General features: G+C 41.8%; 1 protein-coding gene across 1 annotated transcript in view; it reads left to right on the top strand.

Annotated features, from left to right (window-relative positions):
* Window positions 1-19,093, top strand: part of MAP3K21 (mitogen-activated protein kinase kinase kinase 21) — a 58,543-nt gene that overhangs the window by 1,110 nt on the left and 38,340 nt on the right. The window contains exon 2 of the mRNA XM_081823166.1: window positions 16,527-16,707. Within this exon, the coding sequence (XP_081679292.1) occupies window positions 16,527-16,707 (181 nt within the window). The remainder of the gene's footprint in view (window positions 1-16,526; window positions 16,708-19,093) is intronic.

Genomic DNA, 19,093 nt, shown 5'->3' on the forward strand with positions numbered 1-19,093 from the left:
CGCAGCCTGGCCCCGCGAAGCCCACCTCGGTGCCAGCCCTGGGCCGGCCCCTCCCGGCCTTGAGCCAGGTGGAAGGAGGCGGGGGTCAGCCTCCCAGCGCCCGCAGCACCCTCTGTGCTGGCCTTCCAGGGCCGGGAGCTTCAGCTAAACCTTGGTTACTTGCCTTGGGGCAGGTGACACACTTACCTTGACTTTGCTTTGTTGCTTTTTGGGGTGCCTTTTAAAAAAAATGCAGATCAGACTTGTTTGCTGACTAAACAATCTTCTGGAAAGCTCACGGTGCAATCTTTGGCCTTTAGGTACAATAAGTGGGTCATTTTGTGGAACTGCAAACCCGAGCCTTCCTCGGATTATGAGGAACCCATGGCCCTCCTCGGCTTCATCAAACCCCTCCTTTCCTTCAGTTTAACAAGTGCTGAATTGAGGTCGCTCTTGGCTTCATGTCCTTTGACATTTTCAAAGACTTTTCATTCAGACATCTCTGCACACGAAGTATGCTTTTATCATTGATTTGGTGGCTTGGGTGTTGATGGATCGTCTCCAGACAAGAAACACCAGTTTGTGCCAACATGCACATGTAGGCTTAGAGCGAGCTCGTGGTCTTTTGCACAAGTACTTGAAATCTTGAAGACCTGGCCTGTATCGTTTACTTTGTTGCTAAGTCAGTGTGGATTTTCTAGCTGTCAATAGAGAACTGACAAATGAGCTAAACCCGAATCCTATTAAATTTCACCTTATAAAAGAGCTAATGGGATGGCCGTTTAAAGTTGGTTCTTCAGGGCGCCTGGGTGGCTCAGTCGGTTAAGCGTCTGCCTTCGGCTCAGGTCATGATCCCGGAGTGTTAAGCATCTGCCTTTGGCTCAGGTCATGATCCGGGAGTCCCGGGATTGAGTACCGCATCGGGCTCCCTGCTCAGTGGGGAGTCTGCTTCTCCTTCTGACCCTTACCCCTCTCGCGCTTCCTCTCTCTCACTCTCTGTCTCAAATAAATTTTTAAAAAATAAAATCTTTTAAAAAAATAAAGTTGGTTTTTTAACGTTGAAGATCACTTCGCGTTCTCAGGATGGGATGAAATCGCATGAAAGATTAATAATGCAGCCGGAACTGGCATTGGCCTACCACAGCTGCATGTCTTTCAATCTGGTAAAACCTGCTAGGACAGGCGCTAACCCAAACGGAAACACTGTCCTTCCCCAAGTCTGAAGGAAGAAGAGTGACAAGAAGAAATGATGTATTTGTTTTGTGTTTGTGTAGATCCTTTTTCCTATTCAAAATTCTTCAGCACTGAAAGCTACTTGAAAATGACGAGGGTGGCATTTTCATTATGGGAGTCAGAATATTTAAGTGTTGGTAACTACATGTAGGCATTGGATACTTGCTTTGGGTTTTATTTTGTGCCCCCTGCTAACCCCCAATATAAATTATAACCTTATAATTTAGAGGACAACTGCTCAAGTGTCAGAAGCAGATTCAAACAAGCTATGGCATAAAAGAGTGGCATGGTAGTGTGTGTTCTTAGAGTTCGAGCAGAGGCCACATAAAGGACTCCAGAAGTACTTACTTTTGGACTGTGTTACGGTAAAGACATAGCAGTTTTCAGTGTACTGATTTTTGTTAATGCTTCAAACCCTACAAACTTCACTCCCAGTTGGTGCTTATTTCCTAAAATGTGCTTTCAGTGAAAGATGTGTTTAACTTGCTGCCACAGAACAAGGCCTGTGTGCCCTGTCCTGGTCCTATAGGCTCTCTCCGCAGTGATGTCCTGCAAGCCCTTCTCTGCTGGTTATTTTCCGCAAAACCAGGTTATTTTAAGGACAACAAAAAAGAGCATCATTGCTTGCATTTGTGGCAGTTCTGTGATATACATGGAACCTGGCTTCTACAGACTGATTCTGTTGCAGGACATCAGATTACCAACACAGGCAAACGATCTGGGTTAGATTGGTCCTTAGACCAAAAAAACAAAAGGGCCTGTAACGATTATTTTTTTCATATCAGATTACCAACACAGGCAAACGATCTGGGTTAGATTGATCCTTAGACCAAAAAAACAAAAGGCCCTGTAATGATTATTTTTTTCATTACGCTTACTTGGTTTTGTTGGGTTGTGATAATACGGGAGGTCCATACAGTCTGTCCCATTAGCATGTTTGCTAATATTGGTAAATGCATAGAAGGGTAGATTAATCCATGTTCCAATCATAAACCTTTTTTTTTTTTTTTTAAGATTTTTTATTTATTTATTTGAGAGAGAGAATGAGACAGAGAGAGAGAGCATGAGAGGGGGGAGGATCAGAGGGAGAAGCAGACCCCCTGCTGAGCAAGGAGCCCGATATGGGACTCGATCCCGGGACTCCAGGATCATGACCTGAGCCGAAGGCAGTTGCTTAACCAACTGAGCCACCCAGGCGCCCCCAATCATAAACCTTTTTATATGAATTAAGAACTTTCAAAGAACTAATACTATCAAAGAGGAAAAAGAAATAACATGACCCTGGAATAATAACATGGTTAAATAGTTTTTATTGACAGCAGGAAACTTGAACAGCAGAACAGAGATGGTAGATATGTCATTTGGAGGTGCTTATATGGTGCAACTTAGTTTTTTGAAAGCCTTTCCATGCTCAGAAGAAATTGCCAAACTTCCCGGAGCATTTTAATTTCCATAATTGTCAGGCAAGGTCACCTTTGCTTTAAATTGTTGCACTTTAAAAAAGACATAATTGGCTTGGTTACTAGCCTAGCCAAATATTTGTTACAATATGACCATTACTATAGTTTTTAAATGACTACAACAGGAACATTTTGCATAGGGCCTAAAATATGCAAATCACAGTGCCTAGCACATTGCCTTATCCTCGCTCTCTGGTGTTATTTATTCAGTGAATAAATGCAGACACTTTGGAACTTCTTTTGTGGTACATGAAACCATGACTTCTTGTTTAGACTTTTGAGAACAGCAGAAACCCTATTACAGTGTGTTTTGTTTGAATTTATTGGTTATTTGCTAATGGTGGTAGTGAGTTAATGATAATGTAAACAATTGATTTTAAAAATCAATATTGAATTTTATCTTCATTCTGGAGTCCACAAAGAGCCAGTGTAAAACTACCTGGAACCAAGTTAGTTGAAATTACTGTTTAAAACAAATGTTTAAGTTTGGCATAGGAAGATATGGTTCTTGACATGTTTTCTTTCCTCTTTTCTCATTGGTCTACTTTTAAGTTTTATTTTATGTGGGAGACAGTGTTTATGTTAAAATAATAGCTGTGTTGTGATGGTACAAACAACTTTGTTCCTTTTCTAACAGCAAAAGATTGAAAGTTGAGCCAAATTAGCAAGTTTTAAGCATCATTTATGTTGTTAAAATATGTTAGGCTCTGGCACTCCCTGGATGTAAAGTGTGTAGAAAGTACTTTGCTAAGTCTATCCATTTGCAACAACTAGAGAGGAGTATGAAGCAACTTTGGGTTCCTGTGAGCATGGCCAGTTTTCTGTGCATGCAGAGAAGAGAGAAAAATCACCATGCATTTATTCAATATATCTTGAGCCCTTCCCTCACCCCCCAGTCACTTCTGGACCCAGGGACACAGTGGCGAACCACATGACAATATCCCTGTTGGCACTGGGCATAGTCTAGCGGGGAAGATAGATGGTAGCCATGCAATGGCAAATACTAGTAAGCATGGGGGGGGGTAGATGGTGATGGGGCCAAGGGTGAGGGTGCCTAACAGACTGGGGTGGTGGACAGAAGGTGCTCTGAGGAGTGACACAGAGATGTGGGTGAGGAAGAAGAATGAGTCAAGCAAAGATCCTGGCAAAGAGAGGGTGAAGGAGAATGAGCCTCACTTCCCAGGGAGCAGAGGGAAGGCTGGGAGGCTGAGGCAGAGGGAGGAGTAGAGGTAGGCATGGTGGGGCTTGTGGCCATGACCCACATGGGTCCCACTCTGAGTGCCATCTATCCAGAGCCTGGGAGCGTTCTGTGCAGAGGAGTGGTGGGATCTGATTCCGTGTTTACAAGATTCCTCTGACTGCTCTGGAGGATGGACTTAAAATTGGCCAACGTGAAGGCTGTCGACGTTGCTCCCTTCAAAGAACTCGGTGGTTTCACCCAGGCTGGTAGGAACGGGGAGTGGTTTTCAGGGAGGTTACCAAGGAGGAGTGAAGATAAACTAGTACGATATGTGAATTACTGAGGATGGTTTGAATTATTAGAATTTAGTCCATGTTTTGTTTATTCTGGCATAATTCAGTATTGAAAAAAGATTGTGTGGCATAATTTTTTTTTTAATATTGCAAACTGTGTGGTGGTGGTGGTGGTGGTTTTAGCAAAAATAAACATTCCAGGAGAAACTGAGCCACAAATTCTGGTAGCTACTTACTTTTATATTTTTTATTTCAATGAGTAAGCATCTTTTTAGCTTGACATTTTTGTAACCTTCTGTGGAATAATTATTATATGTATTATTATCTACAATGGTATTTACAATCAATAAATAGACATAGTTACATTTAGTATCAAATGCAGTTTAGAGCTCTTAATAAAACTACAAAGGAATCTCATTTCTGGAAAAATTTTTCTCATTAATACATTGTAAATAAAGGAACTATTTGAGAAAATTATAGGAAATGTTAATCTCCAACTAAGGTGCTTAAATTGCTCATTGGAGTGATTTGGAGGAGCTATTAATTGTGCTATTATCAGTTAAAAGACACGCATCTTCTTTCTCCTCTCATCTGTTCTTTTATTCCAGACGTGTAGCTTCATGCCATGGCCTCTTCCCACTCCAGGGGGCACAGGGAGATCAGTACAGATATCCCAATGGTGGCAAAGGCTAATCTGCTTCTGACACAAAAAAAGCTAAAGGATTTATTTTTAGAAGAAGAGCAATGACAAACGGTCCCCACATCATCCCCTACCATTTTCATACTTGCATATTAAAAATAACAGGCCACCACTCATTTTTTTCCAGTTGTAAAGGGGGGAGTCAGTTATTTGGTTCTGGATTATGCAAACTCCCTCTTCACTCTACACATCTGAACGTGTTTGTAGTCATCATCAAGTGTATCAAAGCACGGTGAAGGAACGAGGACGGGGGAAGACCACTCCATCCATTTCAGACGGTGTCTGTGAGCCCTGCTTTCTCTTCTTGCACGAGCATGCAAGTGTTGAACCTCTCCAGAACGGTGCAGTTACTGGCAGGAGCATCGCCTTCAAAGTCCGTCAGACCTGGGTTCGATTATTGCTATCGTCATTTACGAGCTGTGTGACCTTGGGCAAGTTGTATAACCTCATTGAGCCTGAATTTCTTGATTTCTGAAACTGTCTACTGAAGTCCTGTCTTGGAGATGGACAGAGTCCCAGAGGGAAAATCTGTTTGATGTTTCTTTACCCCCATCAAAGGCATTCGTGGAAAAACTGGCATAAAAACATAGGGCTTTTTTTTAGGGAATCAAGAATAGTTGGGTGCAGCTAGAATGAAAGATAGACAAGGGGTTTTCTGGGAAGGAAACAGGCATTTAGCATGTGGCCAGCAGTGAGTGGGTGACTTGAACACCATCCTAACACGGACAGACTAACAAGAGCCAATCACTGGAGGTTTTGAGGAGGAAAGTGGTCTGCTCTGCTGAAAGATTAACATCTATACAGAAAAAAAAAAAAAATACAAGCTTGGGATAATTTGCTTTATGACTCTACTATTGTAGGTTATCAGTAGGGCAGTAAAAATTACAATACTTAGACATTGGTTTGACGTAAGTTATTTATCGTTTATGACTGGGGCCTAGTTTTTATAATCAATATTCATTTGGTCAGTTAGTAAAGGGCATTTTCTCTCTCTGACTCACCAGAGTTAGAAAACAGTGACCAGATTTACCATGCCAGGCTGATGATTTTCAGTCCAAATATCAGAGTGACCGTCCCCAAACCTTCCCCAGCCCTCAGGACCTCCGAAAAGGTGATACATCTCCATAAAGGAGTGTTGGGGGGCAGAGGAAGGGTTCCCAGACAGGCTGGCAGAGCTGTGCTGGTTTTATTTTGGGGCTTGAAACAAATTTGTACAGGTGACTTCCAATGTGTGTGAATTTAGTTATTTTTAAAAATTCATCTTTTTCAAATACTGCTTCATCTCAGGTGCTTTAACTAAGGAATAGTCATATCAGGCACAAGGGCTCACTCGTATCTAATGCTCCCGAGGCACTGGGTACTGCCCAACCTCGATCCACACTTATTCTTCACAGCTCCTTTTTGAGGTAGGTACTTTATTCCCATTTTACAGATGGAGAAGCTGAAGCCAGGGTTTAATTGCCTTTATCAAGCTCACTTGGCTTGTCAGAGAATTGAATCAGAGCCTCTAATCCTGGAACTTGAGCATTTATCTTCTCCATCTACTGCCTGGATGAACAGTTCTCAAATATTTGTTATCAGGACCCCAAAGAGCTCTTGTTTACGTGGGTTATAGCTATTGATATTTACCAACTTAGAAACTTAAAATGATACATAAAAATGTTTAATAATATAAAAACAACAGACCCATTACATGTTAACGTAGCATTTTTAGTGGGGAAAAAAATCTTATTTTCCAAAAGAAATTTAGAAAGGGGAGTGGCATTGCTTTACCCTTTTGAAGCTCACTTTGAAGGCAGACTTAATAGAAGACAAGTGGATGTTCATATCTACTTCTGAATTTAATCTGTTGTTACCTTAGGGATGCCCAAGGGTCCCTACTTTGAGACCCCCGAGGCTAGATGATCAGTTCTATTGGTATAGAATGGCACTCTAGAGGAGTTGTTCCTACGCCTAATGTAGCATCAGAAGCTCCTCGTGAGCTTTTATTTATTTATTTTTTTAAAGATTTTTTATTTATTTATTTGACAGAGACAGCGAGAGCAGGAACACAACAGGGGGAGTGGGAGAGGGAGAAGCAGGCCTCCCGCTGAGCAGGGAGCCCGATGTGGGACTCGATCCCAGGACTCTGGGATCATGACCTGAGCCGAAGGCAAACGCTTAACGACTGAGCCACCCAGGCGCCCCTCCTCGTGAGCTTTTAAAAAGTAAAATTCCCTGTCTCACTTTTGGGTGTTCTGATTTGGTTGACCTTGGTTGGGAACAAGCAATGAATTTTTTTTTCCTACCATTTTATTTAGAAAATCTTGAAATATAGAATTGAAGGAACTTGAAGTGAGCACTTAACATACTCACCACCCAGATTCTACCATTCATGTTTTACTGACTTGTTTTAACACAAATCTAACCCTATCCATCCATTAATCCATCTGAGCTTTTGATGCAGCAATATGTATTTTTTATAAAGCTTCTGGATGACTTAAATGCAGAGCCAAGTTTGGAAACTGCTATTCGAAGGACCAGATTTGTGGGTTCCTTCTTAGGGTTATCTGGGTTGATCTATAAATCCTTCCATGAACCCAGACTGTATCTCAAATCCAGTTAAGTGTCTGATGAAATTGCACGGTTGGTCATAGAAGGCACCAGGTGAGAGTATGGGTAGCTTTTTCTGGGCTTGTGTCTCTGGGGAAAGGAATCTCTCTAAGCATTTGTTCCTTTAACATTGGGTGACGAATAGTGTCATTGTGGCGTCTGAGGTTTGCCCTCTGACTCCACGACTCACCAGCTGTGGATTTACAGGCCTGACTTCCTGAATAGGGTGATGTGAGGATAAAGTGAGATAGGTACTCTGGGGTTGGCACACTTTTCCTATAAAGATCCAGATAATAAATATTTTTGGCTTTGTGGACCATAAGGTCTGTGTTGCAACTGGTCAACTCTGCTGTTGTAGCCAAAGGCATCTACAGACTGTATGTGAGCAAATGACTGTGGCTGTGTTCCAATAAAACTTTATTTACAAAATAGGCACTGGGCTGGATTTGGCCCATGGGATGTAGTTTGCCAACACCTGGTATATGTCAAAGTATTTAAAAAACTGTAAGACACAATCTAAGTGGAAGTTGGTGACTATGCTCATTTTTATATATTGTTTAGAAACACTTTGAGTGCTTTAAATATCTCCTAATTTGTGTGTGTGTGAACTCATTGATACTTAAAAGTTTTCTACAACTCTTTATAACCTTAAGAACATTATCATTAGTCATTCAGCAATATATAGTGCCATGTAATCACATATTTGTTCATCTTGCATAGGGGTGAGGGTCTTTTTGATTTGGCTAATTTGCTTGATTGGAGCCAGCCAGCAGTATGAGGAAACAGTCTGGAGCTTTGTTCTCTGCAGGAGTGTTGCCATCTGTGTGCTTTGGCAGGTCTGCTTGTAACTTGGGTTGATAAGTTGAGGGTCAAGGAGGAGGCATGAAGTACTATGTTGCTATTGTAACTGTTTCACTACCAGGTTTCATTACTAGTTGCTTTTCTAAGCTATTGGAAAAAGACCAAATCACATGCCATGTGGGGAAGTATCTTGATTGCATATAGGAATGTTTGAGTTATTACTGGCTTAAGGCGATTTGAAGGAGTCCATTTAGTTTCAGGTTTTCTGCAAATGTTGAATCAAATAATATCAGATATATGGCTTTCTGTTTACTAATACCTTAGTGTAGAATATTGTGGAAGACTTCCTCAGTTTGCTTTGCATCTACCTTGTGAAAATACTAAGGGGACACAAATATTGAACTAGATTTGCACACACAGTGAAGTGTAAGAAGTTTTCTCATTAAAGCTGAGCATTGTATGCATCCATGAAAAGGTTTGTACAGTGACTTTTCTTTGTGGCACAAGAGCAAGATGAAACTCTATTTTAGCCGACCACATCTCTATTTTCTTTAGAGAAGTCCATCTTGTGCACTATGCACCAGGAACCCTCTGAGGCTTTTGGTGTTCAGTAGTGAGCAAAGCAGAAACACATTCCTCCGCTCCGGGAAGTTACATGCCAGTAAGCAGCACAGACGTTCAAACAAGAAATAATAAAAGATGTAGCATGTTGGAGAGTGGGTAAGTGCTTTAGTAGAAAAACTATAAAAGTAAGATCGAAGAGGGTGAATCTGTTGAGGTGAGCAGTTGAAATTTTAGGTTGGATGGGTAAGGAGGCCTTCCAGAAAGGGTGGCTGATCAGGAAAACCTGAAGAAATGAGGGAATGCGTCATCTGGGGAAGACCACTGTGGTAGGGGCAACAGAAACTGCAAAATCCCCAAAGCAGGAGGCCAGTGTGACTGGAGAGAACTGAAGGAGAGCAATAGGACGTGAGGGGGTAGGGGGTCAGGTCAGGCAGGGTCTGGTAGGTCTTGCAAGACCTTTGACTTTACCATGACCCTGGAGAGTTTCGAACTGGGGACTGGGATCTGATTTGCTTTCTAGCAGGATTGTGCTGGCTGCAGCGTTGACAAGAGATCGAAGGGAAACCAGGGCAGAGGTGAGTTTGGGAGTCATCTGCATCCGGCTGGTATTTAAAGCCCGGAGGTGGGCTGAGATTATCTGGGGAGTGAGTAGATAGAAAGACCAGAGATCCAAGGCTAGTCCTGGCGGTCTGCAGTAATTAGAGATCAGGGAGATAGGAGGAATCAGAAGAAGGAGCAGTTAGAAAAGAAGGAGAGCCCCAGAGAGCCATGGATGCTCTGGAGGTCAGTGAAGAACGTGTTTCAGGAAAGAATGATCAACTGGGTCAAATGCTGCAGACGGACAGGAATTCAAAATAAGTATTCTGTTGTAATTCTCTTTAAAATAGTCTTCGTTTCCTAATACTGTTTCGGGAGTGCAAAGGTGAGTTGGTTTTCTGTAGTAGCAGCTGACTTCATGTGAGAAAGCTGATAACTCATCTTCTTTGTACTCATTTTTCCCCCTTATAGTATTTATGTACCCATTCATTTAACAAATATGAATGGTTGCTGTGTAGCATCAGTAAATCAATACATAAAGTTAATTAGGTGCAAATTTTATCCTCCAGTTGCTTCTAATTTAATCAGAGAGATGAGAAGAACAGGTAGGGTAAACATGATGATAGAACTTCAGGGCATTAGAAATGGGAACTTCTAGCTGAGGTCATGCAGGAAGGCGCCCAACGGGAGAAGGTATTTATTGACTCCTGTAATATTGGAGCAGGAGGAGAGTGAGGAAGTTGTTCTTTTTATTTTTTTATTTTTTTTTTTAGAGAAGGGGCATTAGAGATTCCAAAGGCTAAGGGACTTGAAGTGGTCTCCCGGTTAACACTGTGGTGGGAAGGCAGTGCTGGTCCCCTGATGCTCATGCAGGAAGCGGGGTGCCCGCCCCGTGTGGTTTTCATGGAGGATGGGACGGGAGAGTGTTCTATACAGCGGGTGCCCAAATGCAGTGCTGTGTTTTTCAGAGGTGGCCAGTGGTACACAAAATTGTTAGGATGCAGGGTTCATCGTAGAGGACACGGGATCTGGAGAGGTCATTTCGAATGAGGTCCAGAAGGGGCTTGAAGGCCACGGGGAAGGTTTGCCTTTGCCTCCACAGACTGGTGAGTGGGCGAGTGGAGTGTGTGTTGGGGGAGGCAATATGGTGCCAGTGAGGGACAGATGGAGAGAAATACGCGAGATGTGGTGCTGTTTGGTAAACTTAGCACTTATTCCTTATAGGTGGTTGTTTTCAGACTTGAAATTCTCAGAGTAACTTTCCTTAAGCTGAGAAAAGTGTGTTCATTAATACTATAGTCTTTCACATTTTGCTTTTCTCAGACCTGTTTTCTTTCTTATGACTTTTTTTTCCTGATAATATATTCCTAGTTAAAGATTAATTGAAACTAACCCCATTTGACTCAAATGGAATTTGGACACAGCAATCCCATAAATGTTGAGAAAATAGAATGGATACAGTGTAATTGCTTTTAAAAAAATATACATTATATGCTATAATTCTGAAAATAGCAATGTGGAACTTCAAAGGAGCCGGAAAAACCACGTGCCTCATGGTTGAGTAAGTAGAGTAAGTAAAGGTTGTAAAGGCTGATTGTTCAAGAACAGGGCTAACAAGGGTCAAAAATCTTCACTGAAGTCTCACAAAAGGGGGCTCAAACACCCGTCGCTAGGTTACCCACAAGAATTTACCATTTCTGTGGCCAAAAAAGTTTATTTGCCTGGTCTGTACATTATAATTTCTGGTGGCGGGCTGGTGTGCTTGGGCTCTTCCTGGAGAAGGGCAGGAAGCGGAAGTTGGCTGCCAACCTGGAGTCCTCAGGCTGAAACCTGGCCAGGTGCCCGAAGCTACCTGTCGGGACACTGGCTATTTTTGGTTTCGGTCACTTTGCCCAAAAGATAAGGAATTTCAGGAATTCTGCTGAACACCTCTGAAATAGAATCCAAAACAATGGGCCTTTCATGGACCTCTAAACGTTTGGCATTCACGGTGTTATTTTAACTTGTTTTCTGTGCAAAGTGTGGAGGCACTTAGCTCCTGTGGAAATTTGGACTGCGGGGGGGTAGGGGGGACGCTCTGAAACCATCAGTACAAATGCTGCTCATAGCACATTGTGCCCTGACATTTATTTAGAAAGTGATCAATTTTAAGTATTTTGTTGTTAGTTCTCACTTTTATTTCTGTTTTCACTTATTTTCAGGGCATTCTTGGCCTTTGCTTCTCAAGGGCTGCCAGGTCTTCCTGGGGTCTGGGGAGGGACAGTCATTTTTATGCCTGTTTTAATCAGTGCTTCCTCATGCCTTCCTATGTGGATGTTTGTAAGGGTGAAGGACACATGGGAAAATGTCTTGGAAAACAAAGTTTGATAGAACTACAAGCCATTTTGAGCATTAATTTGGGGTTCTTTTTGGTGGTAAAAATAACCGTTGTTTAAAAGTGAAATTAGTAGTAGTATAAGTGGAGAAAGGTAATATTGTTGATGAAGTAGCTGATTAATTTGATTTTTTTTGTTTGTTTCTGTGGTTTAAGTATTTAGGGTTTTAAGGGACTAGATATTTGTTTTTCTTGATATTGATGAGGAGTAAGGACTGAGAAATATACCTTAAGCTGATGTGGAAGGAAGGAACGTTCAAAAAATTAGTCTCTTCAGCAATCTACAAAATGAAATATCTGGTTGTTTTGCCCCCTTCTCACAACCAGTAGCTTTATCAGTTTTGCAGAAGACGGGAAATCGTCTGCAGATGGGATCTGAAACCTGACTCTGAATTGTAGCCACATGCTTTTGGATAACATTTCTAGACTGAACTGGAGATTACAATTCCCACTTCATAGAATAGTGTGAAGGTGAAAAGAGATATTAAATGTGTGAAACGACTATACATAGAAGAGGATCAGTAAGTGGTAGGCAATATTCTTAGTATTAGAACTGGTGATAATTATCACTAATATCAACTATTTCATTGAGCAGTCAATGTAGAGGATATTTTGTTAGGTGATATTGGGGGACACAAGGGAAATCTGTAAAATTCAGTTCCTAGGAGTAATATATATTTATATATATTCATATATAATTTAGGGCAATAAGTCTTATGTAAAAAGATAATGGACAAAACAACATAATATGTGGGTAATGGATGATTGGGAAGATGAAATAGTCCCTATTTTGTAGGATGCTCTGGAAGGTTTTCCTAAGGCATCTGGGCCTTGAGAATAGGTACAGTATAGATGGACAGAAAGAATAAGAGGCTATTCCAAACAGAAGTGAGTCTCCCTCCCCCCACCATCCCCCTCCATCCTTCACTTTATAGTATAGCGTTGAGATTACAAGCAGGAAAAATGGTAGAATTTTGGCCTTGCTACTTATCAACTGTGTAGCCGTGAGCAGGCATATAAACCACCTTAAAGCTGATCCATCATCTATGTAATGGATATTAAAATAGAATGGGTGGGGGGCGCCTGGGTGGCTCAGTCGTTAGGCGTCTGCCTTCGGCTCAGGTCATGATCCTGGGCTCCCTGCTCAGCAGGAAGCCTGTTTCTCCCTCTCCCAATCCCCCTGCTTGTATTCCCTCTCTCGCTGTCTCTCTGTCAAATAAATAAATAAAATCTTTAAAAAAAAAAATAGAACAGGGGGTTCTTGCTCTCTAAATCTCATCTTTAGAAGGTCAGTGGGGAAAGAAATGTTACAACACAGCAATATTTATTCAGTATTGGCAACTTATGCAAGTCCCCACTCATGTTTAAATCTAGTGTTGGCGGGGCGCCTGGGTGGCTCAGTCGGTTAAGCGACTGCCTTCGTCTCAGGTCATGACCCTGGAGTCCCGGGATCGAGTCCCACATCAGGCTCCCTGCTCGGCAGGGAGTCTGCTTCGCCCTCTGACCCTCCCCCTTCTCATGCTCTCTCTCTCTCTCTCTCTCCAATAAATATAAATCAATCAATCAATCAATCAATCTAGTGTTGGCTCTCTCCAGTTGCATTAACTCTTTGACTTTTATGACTTTTAATATTATAAACATTTGATGATATAATGCAAACACAATACAAATCCATTGCAAAGTGAAATTTCAATTCTTGAAAAAGAGGATTCCCCAAAGTCCATGAAAGTGATTTTGAAAGACTTACTAAAAACACTTTCAAGCCTATTGATAAAGGGGGTGTGTGTGTGTGCGTGTGTGTGTGTGTAATCTTCACAAAATACTCTTTCAGACACTATTCTAAGCACCTGATATGTATTCGTCTCTTGCTCACTACAGCCTCATGATGTACCTACTATCACAATTCCCGTGACAGGCAAAGAAACAGAAGCAGGGAATCCGAACCAAGCAGTGTGGCCCAGGACTGCACGTCCTTCCTCACTCCACCATACTGCCTCCACTGAGATCAGGTAGTAATTCTCCACTGATAGGAAATCAGAAAGAAGAGAATGGGCACCTGAATGGAGAGAGATTTCCAAAGGATAAAGAAAGCTCTCCTGAAAAACTGATAAAAGCTATCCTCTAAGCAATGTTGACAGTAGTTAAGAGTATATGTCTCTGGGGTCAGACTGCTGGAGCTTCACTGCTCCTTAGCCATGTGACCTTGGACAGCTTACACAACACCTGTGTCTCAGCTTCCTTATCTATAAAGTACAGATAGTAAATAGTAAATACCTATTGTATTGCGGTGTGGACTTTATGATTAAAATAGCCGTAAATGCATTTGACAGATAGAATATACTTGGTAAATGTTCATTATTCTTATAACTAACATTTGGGAAAATGGTCCTCTTTATGATCATGTTCCAAAAATCAAAAAAAGAAGAATGTCTTATGCTATTCTCCAATTTTGTTTGGATGATTTATTCTAAAAGACCTCCCACACGTGTTTTGTTTTTATCCTTCTAAGAGTTAGCACATAGTTACAACAGTGACGCAAACGTCCTTTTTTAAAAAACCAAAAGATGAAATAGACTTATTTTCATTTTATTTTTCAAGGTAAAACCTGAATAATAATCCCACATATGCCCTCTTTACTCTGAAATTTGGATTACTGTTTAAGTGGATTCATTCTGTTGCTTTATTTTTTTCAGTACTAATTATCTTCAGATAATGAAGGCCTATCCCTTGGGATTTTTGTGACGATTGAATGAAATAATGGATATGTGCAAGACATCTAGGAAAATGCCACACTTGTTAGCGACTCTCTTACTCGTTTCTTGTTCATTTCAATTAGATGGGATTGGCATGAGCAAAGGGCAAGTATAAGAATGTGCATGTTGTGTTCATTTGAGAGCATTCAGCACGTCTCTGAATAAGATGAGACACAGAGTAGATACGTGAACAGGAATGTGAATTGAACATTTTGTCCCCATCGTCCTCCTCTCCCTACCAACTTTCTCTCTCTCTCTCTCACCCTCACTCATACACTCACTGTCTCAGAGCTAACAGTCTGGTGGAGAAGTCAGAGGTGAAAACAAGTACTCCTTGTACCTTATGCTTTGTAAGGGCTGCAATAGAAACACAGGGTCACGTGAGTGTGGAGGCAGGAATCATTTCCTTTGCTTAGGGGTGTTTGGAAGGTTTCACCAAGAGGGCGCTATTTGGGCTGGATGAGCAGTTGAAGTGGAGGAAACACATGGTGTAGGGTGAAGTGTAGGTTCTTGTGCAGATGTAGAGGCTATGGTGGCCGCAGTTTGGGAGAGAGCCATTCTCTCTGAGTTACGCGGAACTGTGAAAGTTGGTGTGTCTTTAATGCAGGTTTATTACCTGTATTACATACAGTAGAATTCACCCTCTCAGGGTGTTCAGTTTGATGAGTTTTGACAAATATGTATATATATATAATCCTGTAACCACCAGCACCACCACCAAGATAGAGAGTTTGCATCACCCCAGAAAGTTCTCGTGTGTAGCTTTGTCCTGAGCCTCTGGCAAGCCCTGATCTGATCCAGAATACACATAGAATCATCATCTGTAACCTTTGACATCCGGCTTCTTTCACCGAGCGTGATGGTTTTAAGATTCATCCATGGTGTTATGTATATTGGTAGTTTGTGTGTGGAAGGTTTAAAAATTAAGGAAAGCTCTGCCATTTTAGGACAGTGGATCTGCTGGTAGATGCATTATGCTGTCTGGTTAGGATGATCGTCATGCCTGTGCGTGGCAATGAGGCCAGAAGCGATGTCATGGCAGAGGAAGTGGACGCGGCGGGGATTCGGTTGAAGTGGGACAGTGGAGCTGGGAGTTGGAATGCAGGATTTTAAGGAAGGAGTGAGAGAAGGTAGCAAAAACAGTAGGTTTAAAGCCGTCACTTTGTAGCAAATGGCAAGGAGGAATCTGGTTAGGGGGCTGCATTAGAGCCCCATGGAAAACCCAGGCAACTTTCTGCATGGTTGTAGGCAGAGGAGAATCAACCAGGGAGAGGAGAGAAGAACCCCAGGTGCTGGGAAGGGCGGAGTGTGCGGGGGCAGGTGGGGAGACAGGGAGAAGCATGGTTATTTTAGCTACTGTTGCGTGAGAGCTGAGGCACTGACTCTGGTGGGAGTTCTGCTCCCGAAAGTCGCTCTTGAGGTCTGGATTTTGTCAGGAGGCTGGGGGGCTAGGAAAACAGGCATCCGAATGATGTTTCTCTAAAGTTTCTACTTCTTGCTATAGTTTGAGCTTTAGTAAAGCAATCATATCTCATAAAATACCTTTAGGAGTTAAAAATCTATAAACATTTTGCAAGTTTACTATAAGATACTGTTTGATAATAAGGATTTATGGTGACATGTCATCTGCTTGCGATACTCTTGAATAGCTTCGGTAGAAAAGGCTCTGCATTTAGATCAGGACCTAACTTCTAGGAAGAAAACAATATATTCTTACCAGGGAAGCTCTCACAGACTTCTGACCCTATCCATGATACCTCAGTAAGTGTTTCTTGCCCCTAGAAATCACTTACTTTCTCATGAAGAGAAGCATTCATAAAGAGTGCTAAGCCATGTTGTGCCTCTGGATTTAAACCAACCAACCAAACAAAAAAACTTGTAACCACAGGCACCAATGACCCAGTAAAGGTGATGATTTGGTGACGCAAGGGAGGCCAGATGGTAAAATACCCTGCTGACTGAGGTGAAGGCTCTGTCTTAAATACCAAGGAAACGGTGTGACTAGAAAATTATAAGAATATGAAAATAGCCCACCTTTGATTCTTAAAAAATTTTTTTAGTTTTGCTGCTTGAGAAGATAGAGCGTGATGACTTCTGCAATAAAACGTTGAAGATTACAGATTTCGGGTTGGCAAGAGAATGGCACAGGACTACCAAGATGAGCGCAGCGGGCACCTATGCTTGGATGGCGCCAGAAGTCATCAAGTCTTCCTTGTTTTCTAAGGGAAGTGACATCTGGAGGTAAGCACCATGCTTTTTGCTTTTGCAGATGGCTGCAGAAAATGGTTGCTACGTCTCCTTTAAGTGAGTCCCAGAGTTTTGAGTAACTGAGCGTGACAGAGAATACAGGCCTTTTCTTCAGTATACTCACTGGAGGTATCTTCTCTCAAAATCTGTTTCTTTTTCTTATGGTGATTCTATATCAATATTTATTTATTTATTTATTTATTTAGGTTTCAGGAGTAGAACTTAGTGATTCATCACTTATATATAACACCCAGTGCTCATCACAAGCACCTTCCTTAATGCCCATCCCCCATCTAGCCCCTCCCCCATCCACGTCCCTCCGTCAACCCTCAGTTTGTTCTCTATCCTTAAGAGACTCTTATGGTGCCTGGGTGGCTCAGTCAGTTAAGTGTCTGCCTTTGGCTCAGATCATGATCCCGGCGTCCTGGATCGTCATGATCGGCGGGAAGCCTGCTTCTCCCTCTCCCTCTCCCCTGGCTTGTGCTTTCTCTCTCTCTCTCTCTTTCTGTCAAATAAATAAACAAAATCTTTAAAAAAAATGGGGGGGTCTCTTATGGTTTACTTCCCCCTCTCTCTTTTTTTCCCCCTTCCCATGTGTTCATCTGTTCTGTTTCCTAAATTCCACATATGACTGAAATCATCTGGTCCTTGTCTCTCTGACTGACTTATTTCACTTAGCACAATATACTCTAGCTCCATCCACCCCATTGCAAATGGCAAGATTTCGATTTTTTGATGGCTGAGTAATATTCTGTTGTGTATATATACCACATCTTCTTTATCCATTCATCAGTTGATGGACATTTGGGCTCTTTCCACAGTTTGGCTTTGTTGATAATGCTGCTATAAACATTGGGGTGCACGTACCCCCTTTGAATGTGTATTTTTGTATCCTTTGGGTAAATACCTAGTAGTGCAATTGCTGGATCATAGGGTAGTTCTATTTTTAACTTTTTGAGGAACCTCCATACTGTTTTCCAGAGTGGCTGCACCAGCTTGCATTCCCACCAGCAGGACAAGAGGGTTCCCCTTTCTCTGCATCCTCGCCAACACCTGCTGTTTCCTGTGTTATTAATTTTATCCATTCTGACAGGTGTGAGGTGATATCTCATCATGATTTTGATTTGTATTTCTCTGATGATGAGTGATGTTGGGCATCTCTTCATGTGTCTGTTGGCCATCTGGATGTCTTCTTTGGAAACATGACTGTTCATCTCTTCTGCCCAATTCTTAATTGGATTATTTGTTTTTTGGGTGTTGAGTTTGATAAGTTCTTTATAGTTTTAGACACTAACCCTTTATCAGATACGTCATTTGCAAATATCTCCTCCCCTTCCATAGGCTGCCTTTTAGTTTCGTTGATTGTTTCCACATCTGTTTATTTCTAACTGTTTTGCAAGTACAGTTGTCTGATTTTCAGTAAAAGCAGCTAGTTGGAAGAGGGGAGAGAGTTGCTAAGTTGGTAAAAGTTGACAGCTGAAAACAAAGTAGGTATTCGGAAGAAACAAAGCATGAGATTCTGTGGCAAGGAGTAGAAACTAGCGGCCACTAGAGCCACCTAGCTGTGGAGCCAAGGGTCTGACACACCTGGAGCATGCATGAATCCGGGGAAGCATACTTGAGCCCTTGGACGTCAGGGTGTGGAAGCGGGGGTGGCCCCCACTCTGAATTGCACATTGCTTTGCTCTAGAATCTCCCTTTATAACGTTCACAGAAGAATAATTTCATTCCAGAGAGGTTACTTAACTCTGTGCAGTGGACTAGTATTCTGGGATACGGACTGGTGCATTAAGTAGCATGTTCACTGGTCATCTCTCGCCCTTCTTCCTTCTTCCTGGTTATTACAGCACAAAGTAACTCAGACGCTGTCACTGAATTTTTACAGTATCTCCTGAGATTACCACACTTCCACAGAGTAGGTAACCAAGGCACTGGGACATTAAGACATTTCCTCGGGTTATAAAGCTAGTAAGCAGTTATACTCACATCCCAGGCCTGGGAGCCAGGTTCCTGCAACCACAGCCCTTGCTTATCAGGCTACCTGAGTTCTCAGGAGACCTCTTTATTTATACTGTATCCTACCCCGTTTCGGAGAACAAAAGAAAATGCATTACATTCTGTAAATAGCCCCATCGAAATAGTTCTGTTTTTTTCCATGTTTGTTTTTTTTTTTTAACACATGGGTTTTTAAAATAAGCCCTCTGCTCTCTAGAAAAATGACCTGTCTTGAATTATTTGTTCGCTGTAATTCCCAAGAAGCAAAGTTATGTTGTTATTGTTTATTTTAGTTTTGTTATATGCTAAAGAGAATAGCAAGGAAGTGGCTTTGAATTTAGACAGTTTTCAGTTATCTTCAGGATTTTTTTTTGTCCCTTTCTCT

The sequence above is a fragment of the Leptonychotes weddellii genome, chromosome 6 (assembly GCF_054177405.1).
Source record: "Leptonychotes weddellii isolate Sample4059 chromosome 6, ASM5417740v2, whole genome shotgun sequence".
NCBI lineage: Eukaryota > Metazoa > Chordata > Mammalia > Carnivora > Phocidae > Leptonychotes > Leptonychotes weddellii.